The 27,278-nt window shown below is 36.6% G+C and overlaps 3 protein-coding genes across 6 annotated transcripts; all 3 read left to right on the plus strand.

The window, feature by feature from the left end:
• The first annotated feature begins 422 nt into the window (after positions 1 to 422).
• Positions 423 to 12,192, plus strand: LOC130971585 (sister chromatid cohesion protein PDS5 homolog A-like). Of its 4 annotated transcripts, none has more exons than XM_057897122.1 (33): positions 423 to 746; positions 1,580 to 1,783; positions 1,948 to 2,129; positions 2,265 to 2,391; positions 2,469 to 2,687; positions 2,976 to 3,192; positions 3,301 to 3,446; positions 3,554 to 3,696; positions 4,142 to 4,291; positions 4,393 to 4,441; positions 4,511 to 4,702; positions 5,362 to 5,544; positions 5,796 to 5,950; positions 6,028 to 6,154; positions 6,232 to 6,381; positions 6,477 to 6,533; positions 6,684 to 6,820; positions 6,918 to 7,035; positions 7,224 to 7,358; positions 7,495 to 7,691; positions 8,194 to 8,350; positions 8,450 to 8,593; positions 8,710 to 8,781; positions 8,859 to 9,443; positions 9,550 to 9,642; positions 9,803 to 9,882; positions 10,133 to 10,184; positions 10,312 to 10,398; positions 10,532 to 10,557; positions 10,754 to 10,810; positions 10,902 to 11,041; positions 11,252 to 11,655; positions 11,739 to 12,192. In XM_057897122.1, the coding sequence occupies exons 1-33, from the start codon at positions 654 to 656 to the stop codon at positions 11,781 to 11,783; spliced, it is 4,923 nt and encodes a 1,640-aa protein (XP_057753105.1). In that variant the 5' UTR covers positions 423 to 653; the 3' UTR covers positions 11,784 to 12,192. The 4 variants fall into 4 exon arrangements, 2 of the variants coding, with proteins under 2 accessions (XP_057753105.1, XP_057753104.1); XM_057897121.1 differs by having other exon boundaries at positions 424 to 746; positions 11,243 to 11,655; XR_009082828.1 differs by lacking the exon at positions 11,739 to 12,192 and having other exon boundaries at positions 10,754 to 10,809; positions 10,900 to 11,041; positions 11,252 to 11,485.
• Positions 12,193 to 12,371: 179 nt separating this feature from the next.
• On the plus strand, positions 12,372 to 13,666 carry LOC130971637 (protein C2-DOMAIN ABA-RELATED 11-like). Its single transcript, XM_057897124.1, has 3 exons — positions 12,372 to 12,878; positions 12,980 to 13,075; positions 13,173 to 13,666. The coding sequence occupies exons 1-3, from the start codon at positions 12,768 to 12,770 to the stop codon at positions 13,461 to 13,463; spliced, it is 498 nt and encodes a 165-aa protein (XP_057753107.1). The 5' UTR covers positions 12,372 to 12,767; the 3' UTR covers positions 13,464 to 13,666.
• A 3,517-nt stretch (positions 13,667 to 17,183) lies between these two features.
• On the plus strand, positions 17,184 to 21,659 carry LOC130971621 (acetyl-CoA acetyltransferase 2-like). The gene is made up of 15 exons (XM_057897123.1): positions 17,184 to 17,414; positions 17,510 to 17,557; positions 17,803 to 17,901; positions 18,198 to 18,371; positions 18,470 to 18,575; positions 18,738 to 18,876; positions 19,058 to 19,135; positions 19,227 to 19,292; positions 19,851 to 19,936; positions 20,183 to 20,282; positions 20,363 to 20,473; positions 20,549 to 20,590; positions 20,743 to 20,829; positions 20,923 to 21,008; positions 21,411 to 21,659. Exons 2-15 carry the CDS (start codon positions 17,539 to 17,541, stop codon positions 21,442 to 21,444), a joined length of 1,227 nt encoding a protein of 408 aa, XP_057753106.1. The 5' UTR covers positions 17,184 to 17,414; positions 17,510 to 17,538; the 3' UTR covers positions 21,445 to 21,659.
• Positions 21,660 to 27,278: the final 5,619 nt, after the last annotated feature.

Below are 27,278 nucleotides of genomic sequence, written 5' to 3' on the forward strand. Positions count from 1 at the left end.
TGGTGGCTAAAGTAAAAAACAAAAGGAAAAAAGAGGTTTTCCTGAGGTGAAATACATGTTGATTCTTACGATTTAATGCCACCGCAGTGTTCAGGTGCTGAGCCAATGAAAAATAACGAGCAACTGTGGCATCGACTTAAGAAGGGGAAAAAAAAAAGGATAACTAGCCAAAATATTCAAGCGGTGCACACGCAGCAAAAATTTTAAAAGATTTACTTGCTTTTTGGTTTTTGGAGGGGTCGTGGGGAAGACTGGAGAGGATTGATATGAAAATATCTTCCGAAGTAGTGGTATCACTGCAAAAAAAAGAGAGATTTATATAAAAATAAATAAGCCAGCACGCTAAATAGCCAAATGGCTTGTATAACAATAAGAATAGAGAAATAAATAAAATAACAAAATACTAGTTATAACAATTAGAGTTAATTTCGTTTTGGTGTCCGAAAATGGGAAGGCCGGTGGGTACAGCGGAGAAGACACACGAAAGAAAGAAACAAAATTAAAATTGCAATTAGAAAACCCTCTTTGGTTGTTGTTCTTCCACTGAGACTAAAGTCTGAAGCTGAAGCTTGGTCTTCATGAAACAGAAAGAGAAAGAGCATTGAAAAGAAAATAAACGAAACGACGTGTCGTTTTAGTCGACGGAGGAAATTATGGCTGAGAAGGCGGAGGTGCAGCTCAAGGAGCTGGGATCCAAGCTTGACACCCTTCCTTCCTCCAAAGACGTTCTTATCAAGCTCTTGAAGGTACCTTCCCCATTCCGATTCCCTCTTCTCGCAATTCAATCTCTTTAGGCGGCTTCCTTATTTCTCGTTAATTATTATTTATTTATATTATAATTATAATTATAATTATTAGCTCAAATGGCTTCGATATCGGTGGGCTTAGTCCAAATTTAACGCTTCTCTTCTTCATGGTCATGAAGTTTGTTTGAAAGTGGGAATATGGCATCTGCTTTATTTCAACGGTGTTTCCTGCAACTGGGAAACGAGAAGTGCAATTAGTTGGTTTGAATTTGCTATATATTAGTTGAAGCTTGTCTTAATGTCGAGTAAGCTTGTGAAGAATCTTGCGACTTCTTAGGTTAATGCTTGAGTGGTAGGAAAGGTGTAAGGTGCTCCAGTATTGTGTGCTAAATCCAGGGAAATTGCTGAATTGACTGACCATTATAATGATCTTGTGCTCTGATTCTAATAAGTTTAATATATTCGGGATGTGAAGAAAACTGGGCAGCAATGGATAAAGATGCTGAAAATTGCAACTTAAGTTTGTGGATGTGAATGTAATAAGTCCATGTATGCGGAAAAGGGAGAAATTGGGGTTATTTTTAAAATGCTATTGTGCTTGAAAGTTTGTTTACTTGAGATGGATTATGGCATAAAGAAACAGCAAGATGAAGAGAGAAACATATATTGGACTGTGATTGGTGAATGAGGGATTGTTGAAGTTTCATATGCTACCGTTGAAGTTTATATAGATGTAGTCTTATAAACGTAGTTTTTGCTAGAAAGTTAATATGCCCTTTTTGTGTTGTCAACTGCTGTTCCCCTTCTCACTTTTCTCTCCCTCTTACTTGTAGCAAGCAAGTACATGCCTTGCTGAGTTGGATCAGTCACCTTCGGTTTCAACATTGGAGTCAATGAAGCCCTTTTTTAATGCAATTGTTAAGCCAGAATTGCTGAAGCACCAAGATAAAGATGTCAAGCTTCTAGTTGCAACCTGTGTGTGTGAAATAACTCGAATCACTGCCCCTGAAGCTCCTTATAGTGATGATATTCTAAAAGTACCTTCCCTTCTCTAATACCCTATAATCATGAATCATCTTCTCATTTACAACTTGAAAGTACAATTGTTTCCCGTTTAGTTTCAGCTGAAGTTTAAAAAGAAATTGGAAAATAATTACCGTTATCCTTTGTCCTACCTAATCTTGGAAAGATCTCTTTACAGGAAACCTTTCACTTGATTGTGGGCACTTTCAGAGGTCTAAGCGACACTAATGGTCCTTCCTTTGGCCGAAGAGTTGTTATATTGGAGACTCTTGCAAAATATAGATCTTGTGTTGTAATGTTAGATCTTGAATGTGATGATCTTGTGAATGAAATGTTCAGTACTTTCTTTGCTGTTGCCAGGTTAGTTTATAATAAAATCTGCCAAGTGGTTAATTGCGTGATATGCTTGTTTATAATAAAACCTTTAATTATTTTTTTGATTAAACATTCTCTTTGGGTTATGAGTGTTGCATGAATATTTTGTTTCATGCTCAGAGATGATCATCCAGAAAGTGTACTGTCCTCCATGCAAACTATAATGGTGGTTCTCTTAGAAGAGAGTGAGGATATCCGCGACGATCTTTTATCTATTATATTGTCTTCATTAGGTCATGAAAAAAAAGTAAGTACTTTATGTAATTTCTTTCTCCTGTTGAAGGCAGATATTAAGAAACTATATTTAAGAAATTTTAATTCCAGGATGGTACTATGGCTGCAAGGAAGCTTGCTATGAATGTCATACAGCAATGCATAGGAAAACTTGAACCCAGCATTAAACAGTTTTTGCTATCGCTAATGTCCGGAGATGACAAGCTGGTGAACAGTCAAGTTGAATATCACGGTGTTATCTATGACCTATATTGCTGTGCTCCCCAGATGCTATCTGGAGTTCTCCCTTACGTGACGGGGGAGCTACTGGTGAGTAGTGATTTATTACCTTGACACTGTCTTTTTAAACAGATTATCATTTATTTACAAGTTCCTTATTGCTCTATGAAGTGTTTCCGTTGTGAAATTTTATTTTATTTTTTATCTTTTTGTGCTTTGTGGAGGTTCTAGCTTTGAAATGTTTAAACTTGTTATATCAGAGTCATTACTGGAGCTTTTTTTCCCCTAATTAATCTAGTTCATGACATTAACAGAATTGTTTATTCTTGCGTGTCATCTTGATGTCCGGATTCTCACATGTAATTTGATAATTTGTAGACTGACCAGCTGGAAACCCGTTTGAAAGCAGTGAATTTGGTTGGCAACATAATTACTCTTCCTGGATCTTCCTTTCCTGAAGCATTTCAGCCTATATTTTTAGAATTTTTGAAGAGGTTGGCTGATAGAGTTGTTGAGGTTCGCATGTCTGTCCTTGAGCATGTTAAGAACAGTTTGTTGTCCAATCCTTCTAGAGCTGAATCTCCTCAAATATTATGTGAGTGCATTAAGCACACCACCATTCTTTTACTATAGTATCAATACTATTATTGTTGTTGTTGCTATTGTTGTCTATATGTACTGATTGTATTTGGGTCAAACTTAGCTTCCCTATGTGAGCGGCTACTGGATTTTGATGAAAATGTCCGAAAGCAAGTTGTGGCTGTTATCTGTGATGTAGCATGTCATTCACCGAATGCAGTTCCAATTGAAACTGTGAAACTTGTTGCAGAACGTCTTCGTGACAAATCTGTATGTATAGATTTATGTGTCTATTTTTGTTTTTGTTTCCTTCTTAATTCATTGTTTGATGATTTCAACTAAGGTATCTTGATCCTTATTTTGTTTTGCATTTGCAGCTACTTGTTAAAAGGTACACATTGGAGAGATTGGCTGACATGTATAAAATTATTTGTGAGAAGCGCTCTGACAATGTCAATCTTAATGAATATAACTGGATTGTTGGGAAGATCCTTAGATGTTTCTATGATAAAGATTTCAGGTGAAACACTTGTGCTTTTAATTCTTCATCTCTATCATCATGTGAATCAAAATTTATTCCTTTTTATGCATTGGTTATACTTGTACTGATACTAGTAACACTCATATCTTGAGTTTCTATTTTCTTGTTATAATATTTAGTAATTATGATTTTGAAGATTTCTTCTTGTATTTGGGCACAGGATACCTAAAGTTTGGCCACTCTATTTTTCTGTTACATTTGATCAATGATTTCCCTGTTATTGCTTTCTTCCCCTATTTGGTTTGGTTTTATGTTATTTCTTTCATAGAGTTGGGGGTGTTCAGGATCAATGACTTCCATGTTGTTTCCCTCTTCTCCTTTTTGGTTTGGTTTTCTGTTATTTCTTTTCATTTAGTTACTGGTGTTATAGTTGTTGGTCTCTCTCTCTCTCACTCTCTTTTTTCCTTTCTCCTACATTCTGCAGGTCAGATATAATTGAATCTGTTCTGTGTGGGTCCCTGTTTCCTGCAGAGTTTTCAGTCAGTGAACATGTTAAGCAATGGATTGGGATTTTTTCTTTATTTGATAAAGTTGAGGTCAAGGCTTTTGAAAAGATGCTGGAACAGAAAAGCAGGTAAGATTGGTTGACCTTTGTGAAGGCTTGTACTGCACCTGGCATCCTGATATCAGTATGTAAATCAAATTTTAGTTTTAACAGTATCTCTTTGGTAGCAGGTTACAACAAGAGATGCAGAAGTATCTATCTCTGAGGCGGACAAGTCAGGTATGTGACTTTGGAACTTTTCAAAGGGAAATTGATGGGCAGAAAGGATTGACTCTTATTTAAACGCAGGGTAAAGATGTTCCCATGGTCCAAAAAAAGATTTTGTTCTGTTTCCGAGTGATGTCTCGTTCATTTATTGACCCTATAAAGGCTGAAGAAAGTTTCCAGATTCTTCATCAATTAAAAGATGCTAATATCTGGAAGATTTTGACAAATCTTGTGGATCCAAATACTAGCATTGACCAAGTTCGTGTTTACCAGGTAAATAGTCTATAACTTACAGATACTGACGGTTTCAGAGATATTTATTTTTATAAACATGTTAAAACTGTTTGGCCATTAATCGTTGGAACTACTAAATATTTGAAGGCAGTATTCAATTCCTCTGATATATTTCATCCGCTGGCTTCATGAATTTGAGGGGTTATTTTTTATCCCTTTGCCATTGGCATCTTTGTTTGCTACCATACATTGCACTGCCAAATGCTAATTACTGTGCCTTTCTGGTGCTTTTTGGCAATAATCCTCATTAATTTTCTCATTCACTCTTCCAGTTAATTGTAGCCATTTTTAACATTATAATTGAGCATGAATCACAGTTTGATCATAATTTAATGTTTTTATCAACTGATGCTAGGACAAGTCAAACTGCTGTTTTACCAACTAGATTAAAGTAAATTTAAGTCCAACATTTTAATGAATTTACAACTTGATGCTTTTATATCTGTCTCTAGGACTGCTTTTCTCTAGCCAGTAAGAATGCTTTTTCTAGGTAGAGACCGATTGAACTGCATAGATGTCATTGCTGTAGTTATTCAAACCAGTATAGTTTCTTTTCCTTGTGTGTAAAGAAAGAAACTCTTGCTTGTAATTTGTTATGTGTTGATTTAAAGTATTTATTTATGTATTTTTGTTTGCAGGGTGATTTGCTCAAAATTCTTGGTGAGAAGCATCGCCTCTATGAATTTCTGAGTACTCTTTCTGTGAAGTGCTCCTATATGCTTTTCAACAAGGAGCATGTAAAAGCAATTCTTTCAGAAACAGCTGCTCAAAAATCTGCTGAGTGTGCTCAGCATACACTATCTTGCATGAATATACTGGTGGTAAGAACACAGCTTCTTGGTGTCCTTGATTAAATTTAGTTCTTGAACATTATTTGATGTCTTCGGGTGTGATTTATATTTAAATAGTTGTTAACTGGCGTCAAAATATTTTCAAAATTGCAAGGTTTATTTCCATAAGATTACTGAACAAAGTTGTGAGACATGAAAATTAAAAAGTCAGCATTATCCCTCCCTTTTTGCGTTTCTTGTTCTTCTTCTTCTTCGTTAACTACACTCATTGTAAACTGCAGATGATTGCTCGTGTCAGTCCATTTCTTCTTACTGGCAGTGAGGAGGAGCTAGTGAATTTACTCAAGAAAAATGATGATTTGATTAAAGAGGGTGCTTTGCGTGTGTTAGCCAAGGCTGGTGCTACTATTCGTGAACAACTTGCAGTTACTTCAAGGTTCTCCTGTTAAGGTTGTTAAAGTTTTAAACCAAACTTTTCACATAATTTTCTTACCATCTCTTTATTTCTTCCAGTTCTGTAGAGCTTATATTGGAGAGACTATGTTTAGAAGGTAGTCGAAGACAGGCCAAGTTAGCTGTCTATGCACTGGCTGCAATATCGAAGGATGACAGCCACAAACCTCTCTCTGTTCTATACAAGGTTTATATGGTTAATTCATTGATTATAAATATACTCATGTTTTATAATATTCTGATTCTTTCCCACCTTATATACAGAAACTTGTAGATATGCTGCAACAGAAACAACATCTGCCTGCAGTGCTGCAATCTCTGGGATGTATTGCTCAGACCGCAATATCTATCTTTGAAACTAGAGAGGGTGAAGTCAAAGAATTTATTATAGACAAGATTCTGAGATGTGATAGTGTAAGCCTTTGGTGTCCCTCTGAATGGTGTGCTTTTTAATGGAACAAGCATTGAAATAATTGATTTTCATACAAACACATCTTTCTCTGTTTCAGAAAGAAGATCGCACGAGAGAATCTTGGGATGATAGAAGTGATATTTGTATGTTGAAGGTTGGTATGAAGAATAGTCTCTTGCTATTGGAGATACTTAGGATAGCTTTTTGTGCTCTGTAATTTGATATATTGAATATGTTTGTAAGTTTGGTTCTTTTTTAATAATTTATACTCTATGTTACCCTTTTTTTACCTTCTTTGCTACAGATATACGGCATTAAAACCTTAGTAAAGAGCTACTTGCCAATTAAAGATGCCCATGCTCGTCCTGATATAGATGGTCTTTTGGATATACTTAGGAACATCCTATCTCATGGTGAAATTTCAAGAGAGCTACAGTCCAGGTTTTATAAGCTTCAGAGTTGTATATATACACATTTAAGTTAGTTCAAATTGAATTGTGGGTTCAAATACTGTGTATTCATTGATGCTCTCTTGCAGTTCAGTTGATAAGGCCCATTTAAAGCTTGCTGCTGCAAAAGCAGTTCTTCGTTTATCAAGGCTGTGGGATCATAAGATACCTGTTAATCTATTCCACCTAACTCTAAGGGTATCTGAGGTGAGCTCCTTTTTCTGTGTAGTTAATCTTTTTCATGAACGTTTGTGTGTGTTTTTTTTTCCTTCCCCACCTAATTATTATGAAGATTCAAGACTACTACTACCATATTTGTAAACAGTAATTCATTTATTGAAGTTCTCATTTCAATGTAGAAATATTTGTTTCTCTTTCTGTTTTGACTCTTGCAGATCAGCTTCCATCAAGCTAGGAAGATTTTCTTAAGTAAAGTTCACCAATATATAAAAGAACATCTCTTGGATGCCAAATATGCGTGTGCTTTTTTGTTCAACCTATTTAGATCTAAGCCAGAGGACTTTATCGAGGTAATAAATTCTGTCTTTGGTAATTTTCAAGTTTTAGGTAAATTGTTGATAAATAATGCCTTCTTTGCAATTTTAAGTTTTCCTAGCTTTGACGTCAACTTTGTGTTTTTATGATGACTTGTCTCTGTTAACGCAGGATAAACAGAACCTGGCTGATATTATTCAAATGCTACACCAAGCAAAGACACGACAGCTTTCTGTGCAATCAGATGCAAACTCCTCAACAACTTATCCCGAAGGCATCCTTCCGCACCTAGTTCATGCACTTGCTCACAATTCATGTCCAAATGTTGATGAGTGCAAGGATGTTGGAGCATATGATAATATATACCGGTACTACTTTACCCAAATAAGAAATTTGAGCTGGATGAGTATTTATATACTCTTCAAAAAGGGTGTGAGAAGATTTGAGAGATCTGGAAAAAGGGGGGAATAGGGCAGCTTGGATGTTATGGTATTTCATATACGTTTTGTCCTGTGCAAATCAACTTGTCGCTTACTAATGCCTGTATTGCTAATATTTGGTTCTCTTCTGTTTGAATTTGAAAGATAAGAAGAAAGCCATGTGTATTGAATTTATGCCTTCAAAAGTTTTTCCTTTTGGCATATTGAGCTGCACTTGTTCTTTTTTGGCTCTGATGCTTACATTACATGTCTATGTTTTTGCTGATTTGTTTTGTATTTAACAAATATTTAGATGCGTATGTGGTGTTGAATTCAAATTATGGTTAGGAATGGAACTTGGGTTCAGTAGCTAGGAATTATTTTTTAAAATACTTGAGAGATGGAGTATGTTATGTTGCATATGCTTATTGCTAGTGTTTCAAATGTTCAGGCAGCTGCACTTAGTTATGTCAATGATACTGCAAAAATATATAGATGCCAAGTCAGAAGCAATGACTGACAAAGAGAATGAAGCAATATCTACCATCACCTCTATTCTTGAGAATATCAAGTGTTCTGAAGATATAGTTGATTCGTCAAAATCAAAGGTTGAGGACAAATATAGTTTAACTTTTGACCATTAAAACTAGTAAAAGCCCAAGTGATAAGGGAGTGTAATCTTATATTTCTGATAAATGAATGTCCAGAATTCTCATGCAATATGTGACGTTGCGTTAGCAATAACAAAGCAATTGGTGCCAAAGGTTGTTGATTCACAAGGATTTTCCCCTTCAGTTCCTCTACCTCCAATGCTGTACAAAGCATCTGACAAGGAAGGAGATGAAACCGTGGTATGCTTTCTTTGGATCTTTTTTTTTTTAAAGAAAAATAAAGGTTCTCCTTCCAGTATGCTAAGTTATTTCATATGGAATTAATGCTTAGTAATGCAACTGAATTCATCTGGCAGGTAAGTGAAGTGAAAACCTGGTTGGCTGATGAAAGTGTCTTGACTCACTTTGAATCTCTTGAACTAGAAGTGGTAAGTGTGATGCAAAGTTTATGTCAACTTCTAGTGCTTTTCACTCTGGACCATGTGGTTATGCTTTTGCATGTCAGGTTCCATCTGAGTCTGCTGATAATGAAACTTCAAAGGACAACGAACAAGATGAAACTGACATGCCTCTGGGAAAGATGTTGAAGCGCATAAAAGCTCAGGCAACAAGTGGAAAAAAGGTGAAAAGGAGTAAGAATGTTACAGCTGAAGTGGAAGATGCTGAAAATGATGATGATATCTTAACTCCAGTCAAACAAAATAACTTGGATAAATCAGGTGTATCTACCAATTTTGAACCTAGTAATGGTCATGAACATTCTTTGAGTAAGAATGAACTGAAGAATTCAGAGTATTCATCATCAAGTAAAAAACGAAAAGCTGGAGAAACTACACCTATCTCATCATCTAAGAGTAGGCGGTCATCTACCTCTAAGACTTCTCAAAGAGTATTAGGAGAAGACTTTCCTGAAGATGAATTAATGTTGAGTGCAGGAGTTGAGCCTGATGGAAAAAACAAAAGTAAGCAGAGAAAAATGGTCAAAGGCAGTGACAAAGACTTGTTAGTCTCCTCATTAAAACGAAAAAATAAGCACTCTGATAGCTATCATAATGATGAGTCTGCCGAACCTGATGAGCATGAAATGAAGGTGCAGTCTTGTGGTCAAGTACATTTATGCTGATGTGGAATCTAATTTATCTACATTGTAGACTTAAGCCTTCTTTTTTATTTTTCCTTTTTCCCCTCTGTTGCAGAGTTCCCATAGTTTTAAACAAAGTAATAAGATGTCAAATACAGCAGGGTCTACAAAAAAGGTGAAACGAAAAACTACAGCAGGATTGTCCATGGTAAATACTATATACAGGATTTTAGTTGATGTTGTAATGGTTTGCATTTTAATATTACCCATATGCAATGTGTGTATCTTAAATGACACGCACACAGTTATTATTTGTATTCTTGCAAGTCTCTTTATTCAGATCGTTTGATTTGATATATTATCTACAGTGCACAATGAAGGAAGATGAAATTGATACTGAAGATCTAATTGGTTGCAGAATTAAAGTTTGGTGGCCCTCGGATAAGAAGTAAGTGCTTATGATTATAAGATCATGATGTAGAAGCAAAACAAATTATTGATGTCAATATATCTCTCAAATGTTTGTGCTGCATTTTCAATTCGTTTGGATACTGCAATAAATATTTGCATCTGGCTATCCACCTGACATACTCAATATCTTCCTCGTTGGAACCCTGGAGACATTGCTTGTTAGAGTTTTCTTCATCTCTGCCACATTCCAATTGAAGTCTTTATGATGGTATATTGATGGTCTGCAGGTTTTATGGAGGCACTGTTAAGTCTTATGACTCACTAAAAGGAAAGCATGTGGTATGCTGAACTTACCTAATTTAATTAAACCCCCTTCCCCACGGAAAAAAAACTGCCTTTTCTTCTCCCCCTCTGCTTTCTGCTGTTTAATTCTAATACAAATTCCCTGTCTCACATCTTGTTGAAGATATTATATGATGATGGTGATGTGGAAATACTCCGTTTGGAAAAAGAGCGGTGGGAGCTCATTGACAAGGGTCGCAAGACTTCTAAGGTGGGTTTTCCTTTTGTGCTGTTCCTACTTTTCACCGACTTGTTTCCAATATTTTTTGTTTCCATTTAAAGACATTAATTATATTTAAAATCTGAATATCTGATGCACTTTTTACTTTTTTCCCCCCCTCCAGAAGTTCAAACCCTCTTCGCTTGAAGTGTAAGTATTCCTTTACAAGTTAGTTTTTATTTCGGTTCTATCTGCATGAATTAGATGTTTTAATGTGTATGAATTATGAGAATGATCATAATATCTTAGAAAATGAAAAGGCCAAGTACGTGTTAATCTATTTTAATTTGTGTGCTGACTTCCGCCACCCCCCTCTCTTCTTTTTTCCTTTTAATTTGTTTTATAGGTCTGGGTTCAAACATAAAGGTCCAAACATAAGGTCCGATAAAAGAACAAAAAAAAGGTGAGTGTAAATAACTGATATATTTTTGCACATTTGTGATTCTTTCATTTATTTATTTTTTAACGCTTCAATCATTATCTTTGTCCTGTAGTATAATTGGTAAACAATCTCCGAAAAAGCCTGTAAGACGTGAGCAACCACATGCGTTGAAAAGTAATTTCCATGAGGAGAATGTAAAAAATTCTTCTGAAGTATCAAATCCTGAAGAAACAACTAGTGAGATGGACTCAGGTACTGCGTCTTAAATGAGGCCTATGTGTTTGTGTCTTAGAGTTCAGACTAATCACGTTTAATTATGTATGTATATCAAGAAAATTCAGTTGATTGATTCATGATTATTGATTCATCGTTTAGGCTGGAATGAAACCTGGTAATTGTATTCTACTTTCAATGTATTTGTATTTCTAGTGTCTCATGAAATTTCTTTTGAAGATGGTTCAGAAAAGGAACTGGCTGAAGTGTCTGATGAAATCATAACAAAAAAGAACGAGTCTAAGAAGAAAGCAACATCAACTTCAAGAGGAAGGAGGCTTCAGAAAAAGAAGAGCTGGAGTCATTTAGAGGAATCAGATGAGGAGAAGCAGGATTATGGCGAAAGGCTTTCTGATGACAATGTGAGCATCCCACAAGGTGGTCAAGACGACATTGATGGTGAAGAAAGAGAAGTGGAGCAATCAAGTGAAGCTTCAAAAGAAAATGATCATGGAGAAGAAGAATCAGATTCTGAAGGGCACCAGGATAACAGCAATTTGGGAGGTAATCCTATACAAATGGAGAAATCACATATATCATCAAGCCTTGATGGTGCCGGGGTTGCTGAGATTTCTGATGATGAAGCTCCTTTGGTAAATGATTTATCCTTTCCAGTACTTATAACCCTTTTCTTTGTTGCATGTTCTAAGCTCATCAATGAGTTTGTCTGGTGCAGAGCAAATGGAAACATCGGAAGACAACATCAGGGAAAAAACGGTGAGCATTGTAGCAAATATGGACAGCAGCACCAGCAGCAGCAACAGAGGTGACAGGTTTCAACAAGAATGAAGATGACCTCCAACTTGGATGATGGATATCATAGTTATTATTAACACACCATAAAATATAAATGTGCTTAGCATGCCTGGTGATTACTGGTTAATGGCCATGGCAATTTTATACAATGTAAAAAGAAAATATTTAGGGCGCATCTAGGTTCATTAGGAGTAAGTTCATGCTAAATGAGATGACCTTTGTTTTTGGTACACTGCTAAATGATCTTGTATTAGGCCGAGGAAGTTATAGGTTTAGCTTTAGCATATGATTCATTACCGACTCTGGCTATCAACAATGTGTACAGCTATACCTATACGTGCTGGATAATTATGTTTGCATCTTTAGCATCTTTATGTTTTTGCTTAATTTTTATAATGAAATGTTTAGACAAAAGAAATTTAATTAATGAAATTGAAAACACAGTATTTAAGTTAGAGTATACCAAGTAATTAATAAACGTTTTGTTCTTTGTTAAGAACTGAAGTCCTTTTCAGGACGAAATAAATTAAGGACGCATTTGGAGTGAGTGAACTAATTTATACATGATATACGACATAGAACACATTTTTCACTAGTAAATTGTGCATTTCAAAATAGACTGATAAGAAATGATTAAAATGCAAGAACGAATGTTGAGTATCAATATTTGTTAGTGAAGTGACACGCTCTCTTCCAGTTTCCATGACAGCAGATCACCGAGGAAGTTTGGTCAATGGTCAACCCGCGGTGTCTAGGTGGAATGACAAGCAAGCTTCACGTGGTGACTCTGGACGAGGATGTTCCATTAGCACTTGCTTCTTTATATAGTTTTGTGTTACTCTCCACTCATTCTGTTGAGTTTTCCATTGCTTCTGTTGTCGGTGTTCACTTGCTGGTTTCTTTTTTTTTTTGTTCTAGTTGTGTTCTTGTTGCTCTATAATTAAAATTAATGGGTGAAGGGTTGAGGCTACTGAAAATCACAGTTGTGCGAGGGAAAACATTAGTGATCCGGGATTTCAAGAGCAGTGATCCTTATGTTGTGGTCAAGCTTGGCAATCAGGTATATCCTTTTTTTGTTTTAATTAATATCATATCAACACTAATCAACATACTTTAATCTCAGATCAGAATGTTAGTATGATTCATCTAACTGTGTATCAGACAGCAAAGACCAGGGTCATCAATAGCTGCTTGAATCCTGTTTGGAATGAAGAGCTAAATTTCACTCTCACTGAACCATTGGGATTGCTCAATTTGGTGAGTTGAGTTTCTTGATATTTGTTTTTCTCTTCTTAAATAATGAAACTTCCTAATATAGTGTAAACTAACTAACAAGTTGGTCTTGTATGAATAGGAGGTATTTGATAAAGATGTTTGGAAAGCTGATGACAAGATGGGAAAATCATACCTGAACCTTCAGCCATTGGTGGCTGCAGCTAGATTGAGGGACATTTTGGGGAGTTCATGTGGTGAAACAGCACTGAGGAAGGTGATGCCAGAGAGAGATAACTGTCTTGTCCGTGAAAGCATCATCAACAATAATGTGAATGGAGAGGTGGTGCAGAATGTTTGGTTAAGGCTTGATGGAGTTGAGTCTGGGGAGCTTGAATTGACCATCAAGTTGATCACTCCTGTTGCCTCTTAGTAGCTTTAGCCCTTAGTCTATTTATTTATCTATTCTTATTATATAAAAGTTAATATCTGTTATAAATATATTTTTTTAGTAGCTTTAGACCTTTAGCTAAGAGTTGGGTTCTTAGCTAAGAGTTAGACCCTTAATTATAAATAGCGCTTCTCATATTCTCTAATGCATACAATCAATAATAGAATTACTTATTATTCTTCTTATTCTCTCTCCTCCTTCTCTCAAATCCTAATTCATATTTTCATAACACATTATCAGTTTTACTCTACGGCTAAGAAATTATCTCCCCCCACTACACACTTTATTTTCCTTACTACTTATTTTATTTTCTCCCCTTTTCTTAAACATAATTGTCAATTTTTTTTTATATATACATTCACATTTATATATATACCACACATAAATAACTATTTTTATCATTTTTTTCATAAATGCATTTTTTTCCTTTGTTTTAATCCATATAAAAATTTTTAAAGTTTTATTGAACAAATTTTCAGAGAATTATTGTATGCTTTAGGCACTTTGAGTCATTCAGGAACTTTTATATAAATTTCTTTATCAATTGAGTTGTATAAATAGGTTGTAACAATATCTATTAGAAGCATGTCAAACTTTTCATGCACAGCTAGACTAATCATATATCTTAATGTTAATTGAGTCCACTAGGAGAATAAGTGAAGTCAATACCAAGTTTTTGTGAGAACCCTTGTACTACTAGTCGTGCTTTGTATCTTTCTATTCTATTTTTTTCATTCTGTTTACGCACAAAAATCCACTTGTATCCCACTAGTTCTATACATTCAAGGGTTTTGATTATAAAACTAAAAACTTCACATTTTCTAAGTGAAGTTAATTCAGCGTGAATTGTGTCTTTTCATTTTGACATTTTGGTCAATCATCTCTCTGTTTGCATTCTTTGACATATTTTGGTTCATGATCCTCATCTTACTTTACTATTTCTACAACAATATTATAAGCAAAAATGTTGTCGACAACAGTATTCTTTCGATCTCATATTTTTTCGGTAGTGACATAACTTATCGAGATCTCTTCATTTTCAACTACCTGAACCTCTTCAGAGGTTTCATCAATAGTTATGTCTTCGGATCCCCTTTGAGTATTTTCCTCCATATTGTGACCACCATGATTGATTATCTCTCTCCTTTTTTTTGAAAATTTTTATCCTTAAAACCGATTGGTCTTCACGCTTTAAGCGTGGATTGCTTTCATTTGTACTACTTCCGAAATACTTATTTTTATTGATGCATTTGTTGCTACAATGTGAGATTTTGTTATTCTCTTTAGGTCAGTAAATGCATCTGACAATTAGTTTGTAATATTTTGTAAATGAATTAACTTTTGTACTTCTATTTCACATTGTCTAGTGCGAGGATCTAAATGCAATAACGACAATGTATTCTAAGTAATTTCCTTTTTCAACAGCTTATTTTCTCTCCCTAATTTTGGAAAAGTTATTTTATCAAAATAGTAATCAGAAAATCTTGCCTTAAATAAATCACCTGTCGTGGGTTCAAGATGTTTTATAATGAACTATGCTAAGGAGACAATGAAGAATCTTAACAATGTGTACATAGATTGTTTATTTAGTCTAATAAGGGTAAAAAATAAAAATTATTCTACAAATTACCTTAAATCCAAAAACCTTCGTTCATTTATTTCAAAAATAACCATCCAAATCCTAAATTATAAACAATTTCACCCCCAAATCGCTCTTCCTCCCCAGCCAGCAGCCACTCCTGTAGCCCCCTCCCCTATCACTGTCGTAGGATTGTCATCAAACAACTATTCACGTAGTTATTGAAATAATCATCTGGCTACCTAGTGAAATGACCATCTAACATTTGTTAATTATAATATACTTAAACTGAACTAACAAAATAACTATTCAATTAAGAATTAAAATAATCATCTACATACCTAGTAAATTGAACATTCAACACATTTACAAGGTGAAAAGAGTTGATGGCAACTAGATTGTGAAAGAGAACATAATTAAATCAGAGGTGTTAAAGAAGAGAAAAAAAAGCTAAAAAATGCATTGCTTGATATGTTTGCAATCAACATTTTACATTGCTAATGAGTGAAGATATTGACAAGAATTGACATGTTAATTCCATCCAAACTGATCCGAAAAAAAAATTATATTATATTGGAAGAAAAGAAAAACAAACAAGAAAAATTGAAGGAAGCATGCATACATAATGTTGTATGGTGTGAATTGCTGTAAAATGATTTTTCTAGTAGCTTACTATACATTTCTCTCTGACAAAATTCTCCAATTGAAATCGAAAAAAAAAGTTAAAAATGCATGAATGGTCATGTTTACTATGCAAGAGAACAAAATAAGTACTACTTCCTCATTGAACTTGAACTTAGAACAAGAAACCCGGCGACTGTTAGGAGCTACACAAACACCGCAATGGGGGCTGCTTGGGTCACTCTTTGTGGGCGAAATAAGTGCTCAGATGTCCGCAGCGAGCACTCTTGCGTCAGTGGATGCTCTAGGTGGCGGCGGCTTGTGTTTCTTGCGGTGACGGACCAGTGAGAATGGAAGAGAATAGGAGAGACGAAGCGAACACACATGCGGAGAGAGAAGCAGGTTTGTTCTCTCCACAATTCCAAATCTTAGTTTTTTTTAATTCAAAAACGGTAATTGTTAATAATTAATTAAATTAATTATTATATACTCTTAATTTTCTTTTTATTTTTATTGTATATATTGTACACTAAAATTAATATCTCTTCATTCTTTTTTCTTTTATAATTGACGGACATAACCAACATATATCCTAATATCCTCAATCTGTTTTGGGTTCCGTCTTTGTGCATTGTGGTGGAGTAATTGGGACATAAATTGCACATTTAAATACTTTAAGATGAGTAATATTTGACTCCTAACTACAAATTAATTGTAAAGGAGAGAATTCTAAGTAGAAATTAACCATTTAAAAAGAACATGTTTTCATAAGTGTTAGAGATATAATCATTAATGTTGCTTTCTCCCATTAGCTTAAGTTTTTGGGATGAGTGGTTTCATAACTTGGTATCAGAGCTCTATGTTCGAAAGGTCAAGAGTTCGATACTTAAGCCTATGCAAAATCAAACAAACTCAGCGAGGAGGAGTGTTAGAGATATAACCATTAATGTTACCTTCTCCCATTAGCTTAAACTTTTGGAATGATTGGTTTCATAACAACAAAAACGTCTAATAACAATAGAAACTAAAAAAAAATAAAAACAAATACAAAAATAAAAATAACAAATAAAAATATAATTTTATATAATTTTAATATAAAAAAAATTTATATTACAAATTTTTTTAAATAATATAATAATTATTAAAATATATTTTATATTATCATTAATTTATCATTCTGCACATCATGCAGGTACCAATCTAGTTTATTGATAATGATTAATTCCATCATATATAGATGCCTATGCCAATGTAATTTATTATCTAATTTCTAAATGAAAGTGATCTGCTTCATGCTTATAATTTATGCCATGTGGTAATGGGATAGTAATAAAAAGATAAAAAGATAAAATTGATAAACAAAAATTACCAGCCAAAAGTCAAAGCAAACAGAAAATGAATAAAAATAATAATTAAAAGAGGTTGCCTTACGTGCCTAAAATTTAATCCATAAGAATAGGATCAAAGAAAGGAAAGTGTATACTGTATACTACTGTGGAAATTGATGAACGTGATAAGGAAGAGAGCGCGGAAAGACAAAAAAGAAAAGACAAAAAAAAAAATGAGGAAGTGGGTCCCTTTCACAATAACATATAATAATTGCCGTATTTAGTTTCCCAACGTAATTCGCTTTTCCTTCGTTTGATCTTAGCTACTTTGCTTGGCTTCTCAAAGTCTCGCGCCTCTGTTCTAACATCGACCTTCTTCAATTCTGTTTCCTTCTTGTTCTGACTGTGAGTTTCCTCTGCAACCGTAACTGTAACAGTAATTTTAACTATGTGATGGTTCTTGTGACATAACAATAACATATCATTTTTGTTGTCAAAAGGTTATTTTTTATATTTCCGGAAGCACCCCATGTCGCCAAAATCCCGAGGTATGTCTCTCTCTTGTTAAATTTTGAGACGCCAATCATTAATTTATACAAATTTCAATTTTGAGATCAGATGGTGCTTCTCTCTACTTCCTTAGCTTGCTGAATTTTAGAAACTTAAGATGGATTCCCTCTGAAGGGAAGTATAGTTGATGAATGAGAACAGCATGAAGCCTCTCTAATCAGTGAATTTAACTCCGCTTTAACTCAGCCTCGGTGCATATGTGTGTGTGCTTTTTTTGTTACAGATGTTTGTATTGTTGGTGTTGCAAGAACTCCAATGGGGGATCTACTTGGCAACCTATCATCTCTATCAGCAACACAACTAGGCTCAATTGTTATTAAGGGTAATGATCAATGTGCTTTGTCCAATTTTTTTTTTTTTTTTTGCCGCCCGGGGGGGGGGGGGGGGGGGGTTCTTTCTTATGGAAAGGGTTTAGCACATGTACCCTTACCATTAGTAGAAAGTTTTAAATGTTTTTGTTTAATGCATGCAAAACAAATGCATTGGAAACTTAAAATTTTTTTTATTTTCAATTAAAACTTTCTTTTAATTTGTAAACTTAACATCAGATACATAAACCCTTATGGAGTCAAATACTTGATCTTCTTGTGTTTTATGTTGTCATGTAAATATATGCAGCTGCTCTCAAGAGAGCAAATGTTGATCCATCCCTTGTGCAAGAAGTGTTTTTTGGGAATGTTCTTAGTGCAAATTTAGGACAAGCTCCTGCCCGACAAGCCGCCTTAGGGGCAGGCATACCTACTTCTGTAATCTGCACGACTATTAACAAGGTGTGTTCATCGGGGATGAAAGGTACATCTTTTAGTGAGTTCGGAAGGCTATTCATACTCCAATATATGATTTATTAGCGGGTATGTGATGAAATCACGGTCCTGTGTTTTTTGTTGCAGCTACCATGCTTGCAGCACAGACCATAGAATTGGGTAGAAATGATGTTGTTGTGGCTGGTGGTATGGAAAGCATGTCAAATGCGCCTAAGTACATTGTAGAAGCAAGGTTTCCTTTTCATTCATAAATTGCCAAAATTATACACTTTGCCGTGTTCAAATGATTTTCTTGTGGTGTTTCAGTAGATACTTTATCCCGCCTAGTTTCACCTACTAAGTTGCTTGCATTTTATGCTGGGTTTTTCTTGTATATATTGCACTTGTAATACAGGAAGGGGTCTCGGTATGGACATGATACGATCATTGATGGTATGATCAAAGATGGCCTTTGGGATGTCTATAATGACTTTGGCATGGGAGTTTGTGCAGAACTATGTGCAGATCAGCATGTCATAACAAGAGATGAGCAGGTTGTGTAATATATTTCATGCTATGCTTATATATTTCTTTATTATATCGATTTGAGAAGCTTTACCTTCTTGCCAAATGACATTACTCTATCCCTTGGAATATATTATTTCAACTCATTGAAAACCTTAGTTGAATCAAGTATTCATCTTGCTATTCTTTTTTTCTATGTATATCTGTTAGGACTCGTATGCCATTCAAAGCTTTAAGAGAGGAATAGCTGCTCAAAATGCTGGTCATTTTTCTTGGGAGATAGTTCCGGTGTGATTATGATTTCTGCCTGCACTGAACTGTTGATAACTTATGTGGTAATATTTATGTAATTCTGATTTAACACTTTGGTCTCCTACAGGTTGAAGTTTCTGGTGGAAGAGGGAAACCTTCTAGAATAGTTGATAAAGATGAAGGATTGGGGAAGGTAAGCAGATAACAGTATGTAATTACATGTGTTAACTTATCTCTATAGGACATAGTGGTAGATATTAGGATTACATTGTGATGCTATGTGTATGCACATCTAGAGTATAATGTACTAACCAGAGTTACTGATAAAGGAGAGTTTATTAGAATTTAGAGTTTCTTTCACTTTACTCTTTTTTTTCTTTTTTATTTTGTGGTATCTTCTGCCTCTATTGGTATAACTAGAGAAATTTGTCACCAAATTCACGTCAGTTCCGTAATAAAAAAAAAATCTGTATCTGTTATTTTTGTTTTCAGTGTTATCTCAGCATCTAGCCTTTTGGTACCGCCAAGGTTAAGGTTCTCCTGAACACCCTAAAATTAAGCTCTGTTAATATGGTATCATACACTGGTTAATGTTGGTGTGCTTACTTCTGTTATTTAGTTCAGAAGTTCTTCTGACTTTTTATGGTTTGCAGTTTACTTGATTCATGGTCTTTCTGACTTGCTTGGCATTGGATTATGGTGGAGACTGGTGCATTTTGATTAATATCTATATTATTGTTCTTGTGGCTAGTTTGATGCTGCAAAGTTAAAGAAGCTTAGAGCAAACTTCAAGCCGAATGGTGGTACTGTGACTGCTGGCAATGCTTCTAGCATAAGGTCCGTCTCTTCCACCATGTCGCTCTAAACTTCATACATGTCTCTTTGCTTATCTGTTATATGTGCTCTAAATCTAGAGTGCATTCTTTATTCTTATGTGAATTCATGGGAATAGTTCTATTCATCATTGCAAGAAATTCGATTAGTTTTAATCATACCATTCTAGAAAACACTGATATAGCAATCACAAGGTTGTGAAGTGCATGCCCTTTTATTGATAATGAACTGGTTTATGGATTTGACTAGTGATGGTGCTGCTGCAATAGTGCTAGTGAGTGAAGAGAAAGCACGTGAGCTCGGATTGCATGTAATAGCAAAGATAAGAGGATTTGCAGATGCGGCTCAGGTCTTGTGACTGATTATTCTAAACTGTTTTGATCTTGATAAATATGATCATGCAGAGCTGAATCAAAATGATCCTTACAGGAACCTGAATTATTTACAACTGCTCCTGCCCTTGCAATACCAAAAGCTATATCAAATGCTGGTCTGGAGGCTTCTCAAATTGATTATTATGAAATAAATGAAGCTTTTTCTGTAAGGAATACAGCACCCTTTACTCATTTATTCTTATTTCCTTTATCTTTTGTTGTTCTAATTTCTTCTATACAGGTTGTGTCTCTTGCAAATCAGAAGCTTCTTCGTCTTAGTCCTGTGAGTGTTCATGTGACTAAACTAGTTCTTTGCACATTAATCTGACATTTTCTTTTGGCTAGCATGGCTGCTTCTCCAATTTGATTCCTTCATTCTGCCCCATTACATGACTAAATATTGTATATAATTCATGCATTTCTTATTAAATGCAGGACAAACTTAATGTACATGGTGGAGCTGTATCATTAGGCCACCCACTGGGTTGCAGCGGGGCTCGAATCCTAGTTACATTAATAGGGGTAAATTGCAATCTTGGTTACTCTAAGCATCTTATTCCTTCACCCTTACATACTTTTGCATGTATATGAACCAACTTGGGTTCGGCTGTTTAGGTATTGAGACAGAAGAATGGGAGGTATGGCGTTGCTGGCATCTGCAATGGCGGAGGCGGGGCATCTGCACTTGTCCTTGAGCTCATGTAAGCACTTTTTTTCTTTGGTTAAGCTTTAGCCAAGCTTAACATACTTTACAGTGTAGTTGGTCCTTGTTTTTAATTAATGTAGCTTATAAAGTTATAACTGTAATTGCTGGTGAATTAGTCAGGGGCCTTAAAGCCTTATGCTCAAATATGATGCTTAAATATGGTTTAAGATGATAAATGTGGCTTAAATAAAGGGCAGAAGATAATCCTTGTAGAACAATGAGGTTTATACATAAAAGAATGGAAATATTGTCAATGAAATTGAACAATCTTAATTCCTGTAAGTTGTAACAATCTGTGTCAACTATCTTGGTATGTATTCTGATGAATAATTAAACATATGTTTGCTTATTATTAATCGAGAAATCCCCAATAATTGAGGATTTTTGCAATTTGCAGGCCATCAGCCAGGTTGGGGCATTCTAACTTATGATCTTGGTCTCCTCACATACTGCTTCACAACACTTCTGTAGCATTTTTTTTTTTCTTTGATCGATGAATAATGTAATAAGTTCAATTAGAGAAATAAATGGAAGTATTAGCTAAGCATCACATTTTTCTTTCTTGGATTCATCTCCTTCTATTCATATATCTTTTAACACTATTATTGGTTCAGCTTTCAATGGCATTCAGTTTCTTCCATAATAATTTGGTTTGGGGATTCTTTGAGCATGACTTGCATGCCTTCCCCTTCTTGTTTATAGTGTTTATTCTATGGAAAAAGATTTTTTGTTAAAAAAAATTCACTATTGTGCTATTCATTATAAACTTACGTTATGACTTTTGAGAGATTTTGGTAATTTTATGGCAGCAGATTAGATTCAAAGGGGACAAATAATTAAAAAAAAGGAAATGCAAAAAGAAAGGAAAAGAAGAAAAGAAGGAAGGCAGAAGGAGTTATTAAGATGTGAAGTTATTCATTGTGAAACATGAATTGATTTAATTTGTTTTATGAAAATTAGCAAATTTAATACGAGGAGTATCAGAATGAGTTGAATAAGAAAGATGGTACCAATAGGGAAGCTAACGTAAGTACAAATAACTATTTGACATAATCTTTTTCCTAAGAAGTGAGATGCCTTAAAATATTATAGGTATTATTTTTTATATATATTTTGTTTTAATATTAAAAGTGATTGATAAGAAGAGAAATTTTTTATACAAAAAAATGTACCCTTAAAAAAATAGTACAAATATTATTTCTCAACTTTAAAAGCATTTTATTTTTAGAGAAATATTAAAAAGTTAGAATTTATTGTTTTTTGTCTTTTTGGCCATTAATGTTTAACAGTATAGGTTAGAAGTAGGGTTTTTATTTTTTGTATTGCAGTACAAGTAGTGTTTTTCAATAATGGAAAAACTTAGTGTATTTTTATTTGAAAAAGTTTAGGGGACTAGCAAATTTTGTGTGTTTTGGCCAGCATTTAATCATTAAAAGAAAAGTGAGTGATTCTTACTATTGGATATAATCTCATACTATTAAAAATATTATTGTTACGGTAGGCAACCGGAGATTAGTCCAATGGATGGCATCTGGCGGCCCAAGTGAGTGATGGAGGACTCCAGGTAGGTCCGCAACTCGGGAGGCTCCGTCCGACTTGTGCTCGCGTGGGAATGGGGGGTGGTACCTGCAAAGACACTCCGATGCCTAAGTTAGCAAGGGTGTAAGCAGGTCTTAGAGAGTATTGGACTTAGGAATACCTGATTGGTGTCAGTGTACTTATAGTGGTGAGCCAATAACCACCGTTGGTGTAGTGCCGTATCTTTAGGGTGATAACCGTCCCTATTATCTTGGGGAGGTTAAGATATGGCTTTATGAGGCGGTTAGAGGGATTTTAGGGGCGGTTACTCATTTGAATGAGTATTTATCTGCCAGCTAGTCTCACATCCGACCTCTTCATACCAAGTCGTGGTTGACACCGACTTCTTATGTGAAAGTCGGTATTTCGTAAGGTTTATCCTATTGGATTAGGCCTTTCGGTTGGACCTGGACCCTTATCATTGGGCCAGGGTATGAACAGTGCCCCTACTTGAGCCCAAATTTTCTTTAAAGTTTGGGTTCAAGTATTCAACTCGGGTTCGTAGTCGACTTGTTTGAGAGAATACGGATCTTGGGAACCGACGTGATTTTCGCGACCTTTTGATTTCTGACAGTTACGTCAATTCAAGCGTCGTGTCCGTTGAGGGATCATTTAGGGATCGAGGGCTTTGGTAACGGTGCAGTCTCATTAATGACTGCCTCGCTTTTTACCATTATGCCCCTTAGCCTTTTTTATAAATTCTTTCCCTCTCTGTCCATTTTCCGTTTCTGCAATCTTTCAAACTTTCTCCTTATCTTGTTCGTACTGCATCCTTGCGTTTGGAGACTTCTGTTCTTCTCCAACCTCCATTTTCGGATAAAGGTTAGTTTTGCTTTTTTCACGCCGTGCTTTATGTTTGCATGTTTTGTTTTGCGAGTAGATAGGTTGACCTGTAGATTCTAGTTTCGAATCTCTCTTCTTTAGTGGCCGTATTTTTTGATTTTCTTTTTCTTTTTCCTTTTTGTAGGTTTTCTGCCACTTTCTTCTTTATATAAAAAATGGCTTCTGTAGACATTCTTTCTCAGTGGGTTGACGATACGGTCCTTGGGGAGGAACCGTTGGTTGACGCTGAGTTCATCACCCACCTTCGTACTCATCATAGGCTCTGTACTTCGGACGAGGACGAGCCCAAATATGAACTGATAATCCCGGGTCCTGAAGACCGGGTCTGTTTTGGGAGAGCTAATGAGGCGGCCCCTCATTTTTTCTTCATGTATGAATGTATGATCACCCGTTTGGGTGTTTTTCTTCCTTTCTCTGATTTCGAGATATCCGTTTTGCACCACTGTAAGGTTGCCCCTACTCAACTCCACCCCAATTCATGGGGTTTTTTGAAGATTTACCAGTTTATAAGCCACGCTCTGGACTTTCCGACTTCCTTGAGAATCTTCTTTTATCTTTTCCATATGACTAAGCCCTTTAGTGGGCTAAACAACAAACAACAATGGGTATCCTTCCGAGCCATTCAAGGTCGGAGGATTTTCACCCTTTTTGACGAATCTTTCCACGACTTCAAAAATTTCTTCTTCAAGGTTCAAGCCGTAGAGGGTCACCACCCCTTTTTTCTGGACGAGCATTCCTCCCCTCGCTTTCCCCTTTATTGGCTGCCGGCCACCCCTTGCGAAAAGATTGGTCTAGATGACCTAGACGAGGTGGAGGCGGCCATTGTGGGGTTTTTCCGAGAAGCATGGGGGAGGGCCCCATACTTGGATACGAGGAAAATCCTCCAGGGGACGTCGGTCTTTGTTCAATCTCAAATAGGTAGTGCATGCATTCTTTATTTTCGAGCTGTTCCCGCCCGACTTGTATTTTACCGACTTGTAACTTGGTTGTTTCTTTTGTAGATATGGCAAAAAAGAACGCCCAGGAGGCCTACCAAAGGGTCCGGGAGGCCAAGGCGAAGTCCCGGGCTAGGTCCGGGGGTGCCGGGGCGATCACCTCTCCTCCTCCTCCACCTCCTCCTCCTAAGAATACTGTCACTCCTTCTCAACCCATTGTAATCTCTTCCTCGAGTTTGCCTCGACCACCCCCCTCTGCCCAAATTCTCTCCGAACCCGAGAAGAAGAAGCGCAAGACTTCAGAGTCTGGCTCTTCTTCCTTCGATGGTGGGGTTAAGGCGGATGCTATGGCATTCGTCCGAAAGAACATCTATCCTTTTATACATATGGATGATGTTTCTGTTCGAAACCACCTTACCACCATGGCCGAGGAGAGTTTTAGGACGGCGGGTGTTTGCGGCAAGCTTTTGGACATTTTTGAGAAGGCTCCCCTTAGCTCCTTGGGTGCAACCTCGAGGGTTGAGGAGTTGGAGGGGAGACTTCGTATTTTTGAAAAACATGAGAAGGAGCTGAAGGAGGAGAGAGATAAGTTGAGGAAGGAGAGGGATCACCTGAAGGAGGAGGAGGGGAAACTGCGGGCCCAATGTACTTTGGAGGCTAATCTGAGGAAGACGGCGCAAGACAGCTACCACAGCTTATTTCAAGATATTGTGGCCGTGAGGAAGGACTTGCTGAACTCTCGGAACGCATACGCCGAGTTGGAGGACTCTATCGCCGATGGTGCCGAGGAGTCTTGGAGAATTTTCTTGGAACAAGTCAGAGTTATCGCTCCCGACTTGGACCTTTCTCCTTTACATCCTGATAAGGTAGTTATTGACGGCGCCATCGTTGATCCTCCTGTCCCCGAGGTCATTTCCGAGTCAGACCTGAAGACTCGGGGACAGAGAATTATCGAGTCTCCTCCTCGTCCTACGGATGCCTCGGGTTCTTCCTCTGTTCCTCCGACTTCCTCCTCAACTCCTCAACCTGGTCCTGGTGGCGCTCCTCCTGAGTCTGGCGGTGGTGATTCCTCTGCTCCCTTAAAGAAATAACTTCTTTATTTTTGTGGCTATATGGGGGCCCGGCCTGTGGGTCCCCTCTTTTTTAAACTTTATTCCTTTGTTTGGTTGCCGTGAACAATTGCTTTTTTGGCCTTTTAAGGCCGTAAACAAAATATTCTGTTTGTCGCCCTTTTTTGGATAAGGGTTTTAAACAAAATAAATGCCCTTTTTGGATAAGGGTTGATCGAAGTAGGTGCCCCTTTTTTGGATAAGGGTTTAAGTTACTTTGTGCGTGCACATGCTTTTCTATTTTGAAATATGTTTGATCTTTTCGAAAAACCTTCTGCTAGCTTGCATTATTTTTTCGAGCCTTTTTCGTGGAAAGGCTTGTATGCAAGCTTTAAACTTTTCAGGCTGTCATATCTCTTTTGTTATCCTTTATACTCGACTTCGCTTTAGTGAGTTTTTATGACTTAGGTTATTTTTGCGATGCGTTTTTCTTCTACTCGGTGTTATACTCCGATCTGTGGATCAAAGTTTTCCAAGTTTCCCTACTCGGGATCTCTTTCCGACTTATGAGTCGGGTTGGTTCCCGAGTTTTTTACGACCGACTTATATAACCTCTTTACACCGACTTGTACCTCGTCGTTTTATCCTGACGACCATCTAGGTCGGTTCATGGGATTTTCACGCTTTGTCGAGCTTAAGTCGGCGCGTTTCGTAGAAAGACTTAAAAAATAAAGGAGGATATTTAATAGAGACATAGTAATGAAAAAAGATCTTTATTAATTGGGAAGGTACCTTTTTGCTACTAAGGGTTTTTGACAGCATGTTTCCCTTAGCCTCTACTATGATGCCTCGTTAAAAACCCCTCTCCAGAAAAAAAAACCCTTTTTTGGGAAAAAATCATGAAGCTGGGAAAAGAGTACATCAGGGAGTAGAGTTCGCTTCTAACTGTAGTACCTTTTCATATTACAAGCATGCCACGACCTTGGTAACTCAGTGCCATCCAGGTCGGTTACTTTATAATAACCTTTCCCTAACACTTCCTTGATTTTGTATGGCCCTTTCCAATTTGCGGCGAGCTTTCCATCTCCCGATTTGTTGATCCCAATGTCGTTTCTAATTAGGACCAGGTCATCTACGGCGAATGTTCTTCGAATGACTTTCTTGTTGTATCTGGTAGTCATCCTTTGCTTTAATGCCGCTTCTCTTATCTGGGCGTTCTCTCGGACTTCGGGGAGCAAGTCGAGCTCCTCTTTGTGCCCCTGTACATTTCCGACCTCATCATGGAGGATTACCCTTGGGCTTTGCTCACTGATTTCTATAGGAATCATGGCTTCTACGCCGTAGACTAGTCGGAAGGGTGTTTCTCCTGTGGCGGATTGGGGGGTCGTCCTATAAGCCCATAGCACTTGGGGGAGCTCGTCAGCCCAAGCTCCCTTTGCTTCCTGTAATCTCTTCTTCAGTCCTGCCAGTATGACTTTGTTGGCTGCCTCGGCTTGCCCGTTGGCTTGTGGGTGTTCTACCGAGGTGAATTGATGTTTGATTTTCATACTGGCTACAAAACTTCTGAAGGAGGCGTCGGTGAACTGGGTCCCATTATCTGTGGTGATGGAATAAGGTATTCCATACCTTGTGATAATGTTTTTGTAGAGGAACCTGCGACTTCTTTGAGCGGTGATAGTAGCTAGTGGTTCTGCTTCTATCCACTTTGTGAAGTAATCTATTCCCACGATCAAGTATTTGACTTGCCCTGGTGCTTGGGGAAAAGGACCTAACAAATCCATTCCCCATTTTGCGAAAGGCCAAGGGGAAGTTATACTGATAAGCTCTTCTAGGGGAGCCACGTGGAAATTTGCATGCATC

The sequence above is a fragment of the Arachis stenosperma genome, chromosome 1 (genome assembly GCF_014773155.1).
Source record: "Arachis stenosperma cultivar V10309 chromosome 1, arast.V10309.gnm1.PFL2, whole genome shotgun sequence".
Lineage (NCBI taxonomy): Eukaryota > Viridiplantae > Streptophyta > Magnoliopsida > Fabales > Fabaceae > Arachis > Arachis stenosperma.

What these genes read in the sequence shown, in the direction of transcription:
- LOC130971585 (XM_057897121.1), top strand. Translation starts at nt 654, where the DNA reads ATGGCTGAGAAGGCGGAGGTGCAGCTCAAGGAGCTGGGATCCAAGCTT. An exon ending in TCAAGAGAGCTACAGTCCAG is followed by an intron (nt 6,821 to 6,917) that starts GTTTTATAAGCT and finishes GCTCTCTTGCAG; the next exon opens with TTCAGTTGATAAGGCCCATT. An exon ending in GATAAAAGAACAAAAAAAAG is followed by an intron (nt 10,811 to 10,901) that starts GTGAGTGTAAAT and finishes TTTGTCCTGTAG; the next exon opens with TATAATTGGTAAACAATCTC.
- LOC130971637 (XM_057897124.1), top strand. Translation starts at nt 12,768, where the DNA reads ATGGGTGAAGGGTTGAGGCTACTGAAAATCACAGTTGTGCGAGGGAAA. An exon ending in TGGTCAAGCTTGGCAATCAG is followed by an intron (nt 12,879 to 12,979) that starts GTATATCCTTTT and finishes ACTGTGTATCAG; the next exon opens with ACAGCAAAGACCAGGGTCAT. An exon ending in CATTGGGATTGCTCAATTTG is followed by an intron (nt 13,076 to 13,172) that starts GTGAGTTGAGTT and finishes TTGTATGAATAG; the next exon opens with GAGGTATTTGATAAAGATGT.
- LOC130971621 (XM_057897123.1), top strand. An exon ending in GGCAATGCTTCTAGCATAAG is followed by an intron (nt 19,937 to 20,182) that starts GTCCGTCTCTTC and finishes GGATTTGACTAG; the next exon opens with TGATGGTGCTGCTGCAATAG. An exon ending in AAATAAATGAAGCTTTTTCT is followed by an intron (nt 20,474 to 20,548) that starts GTAAGGAATACA and finishes TCTTCTATACAG; the next exon opens with GTTGTGTCTCTTGCAAATCA.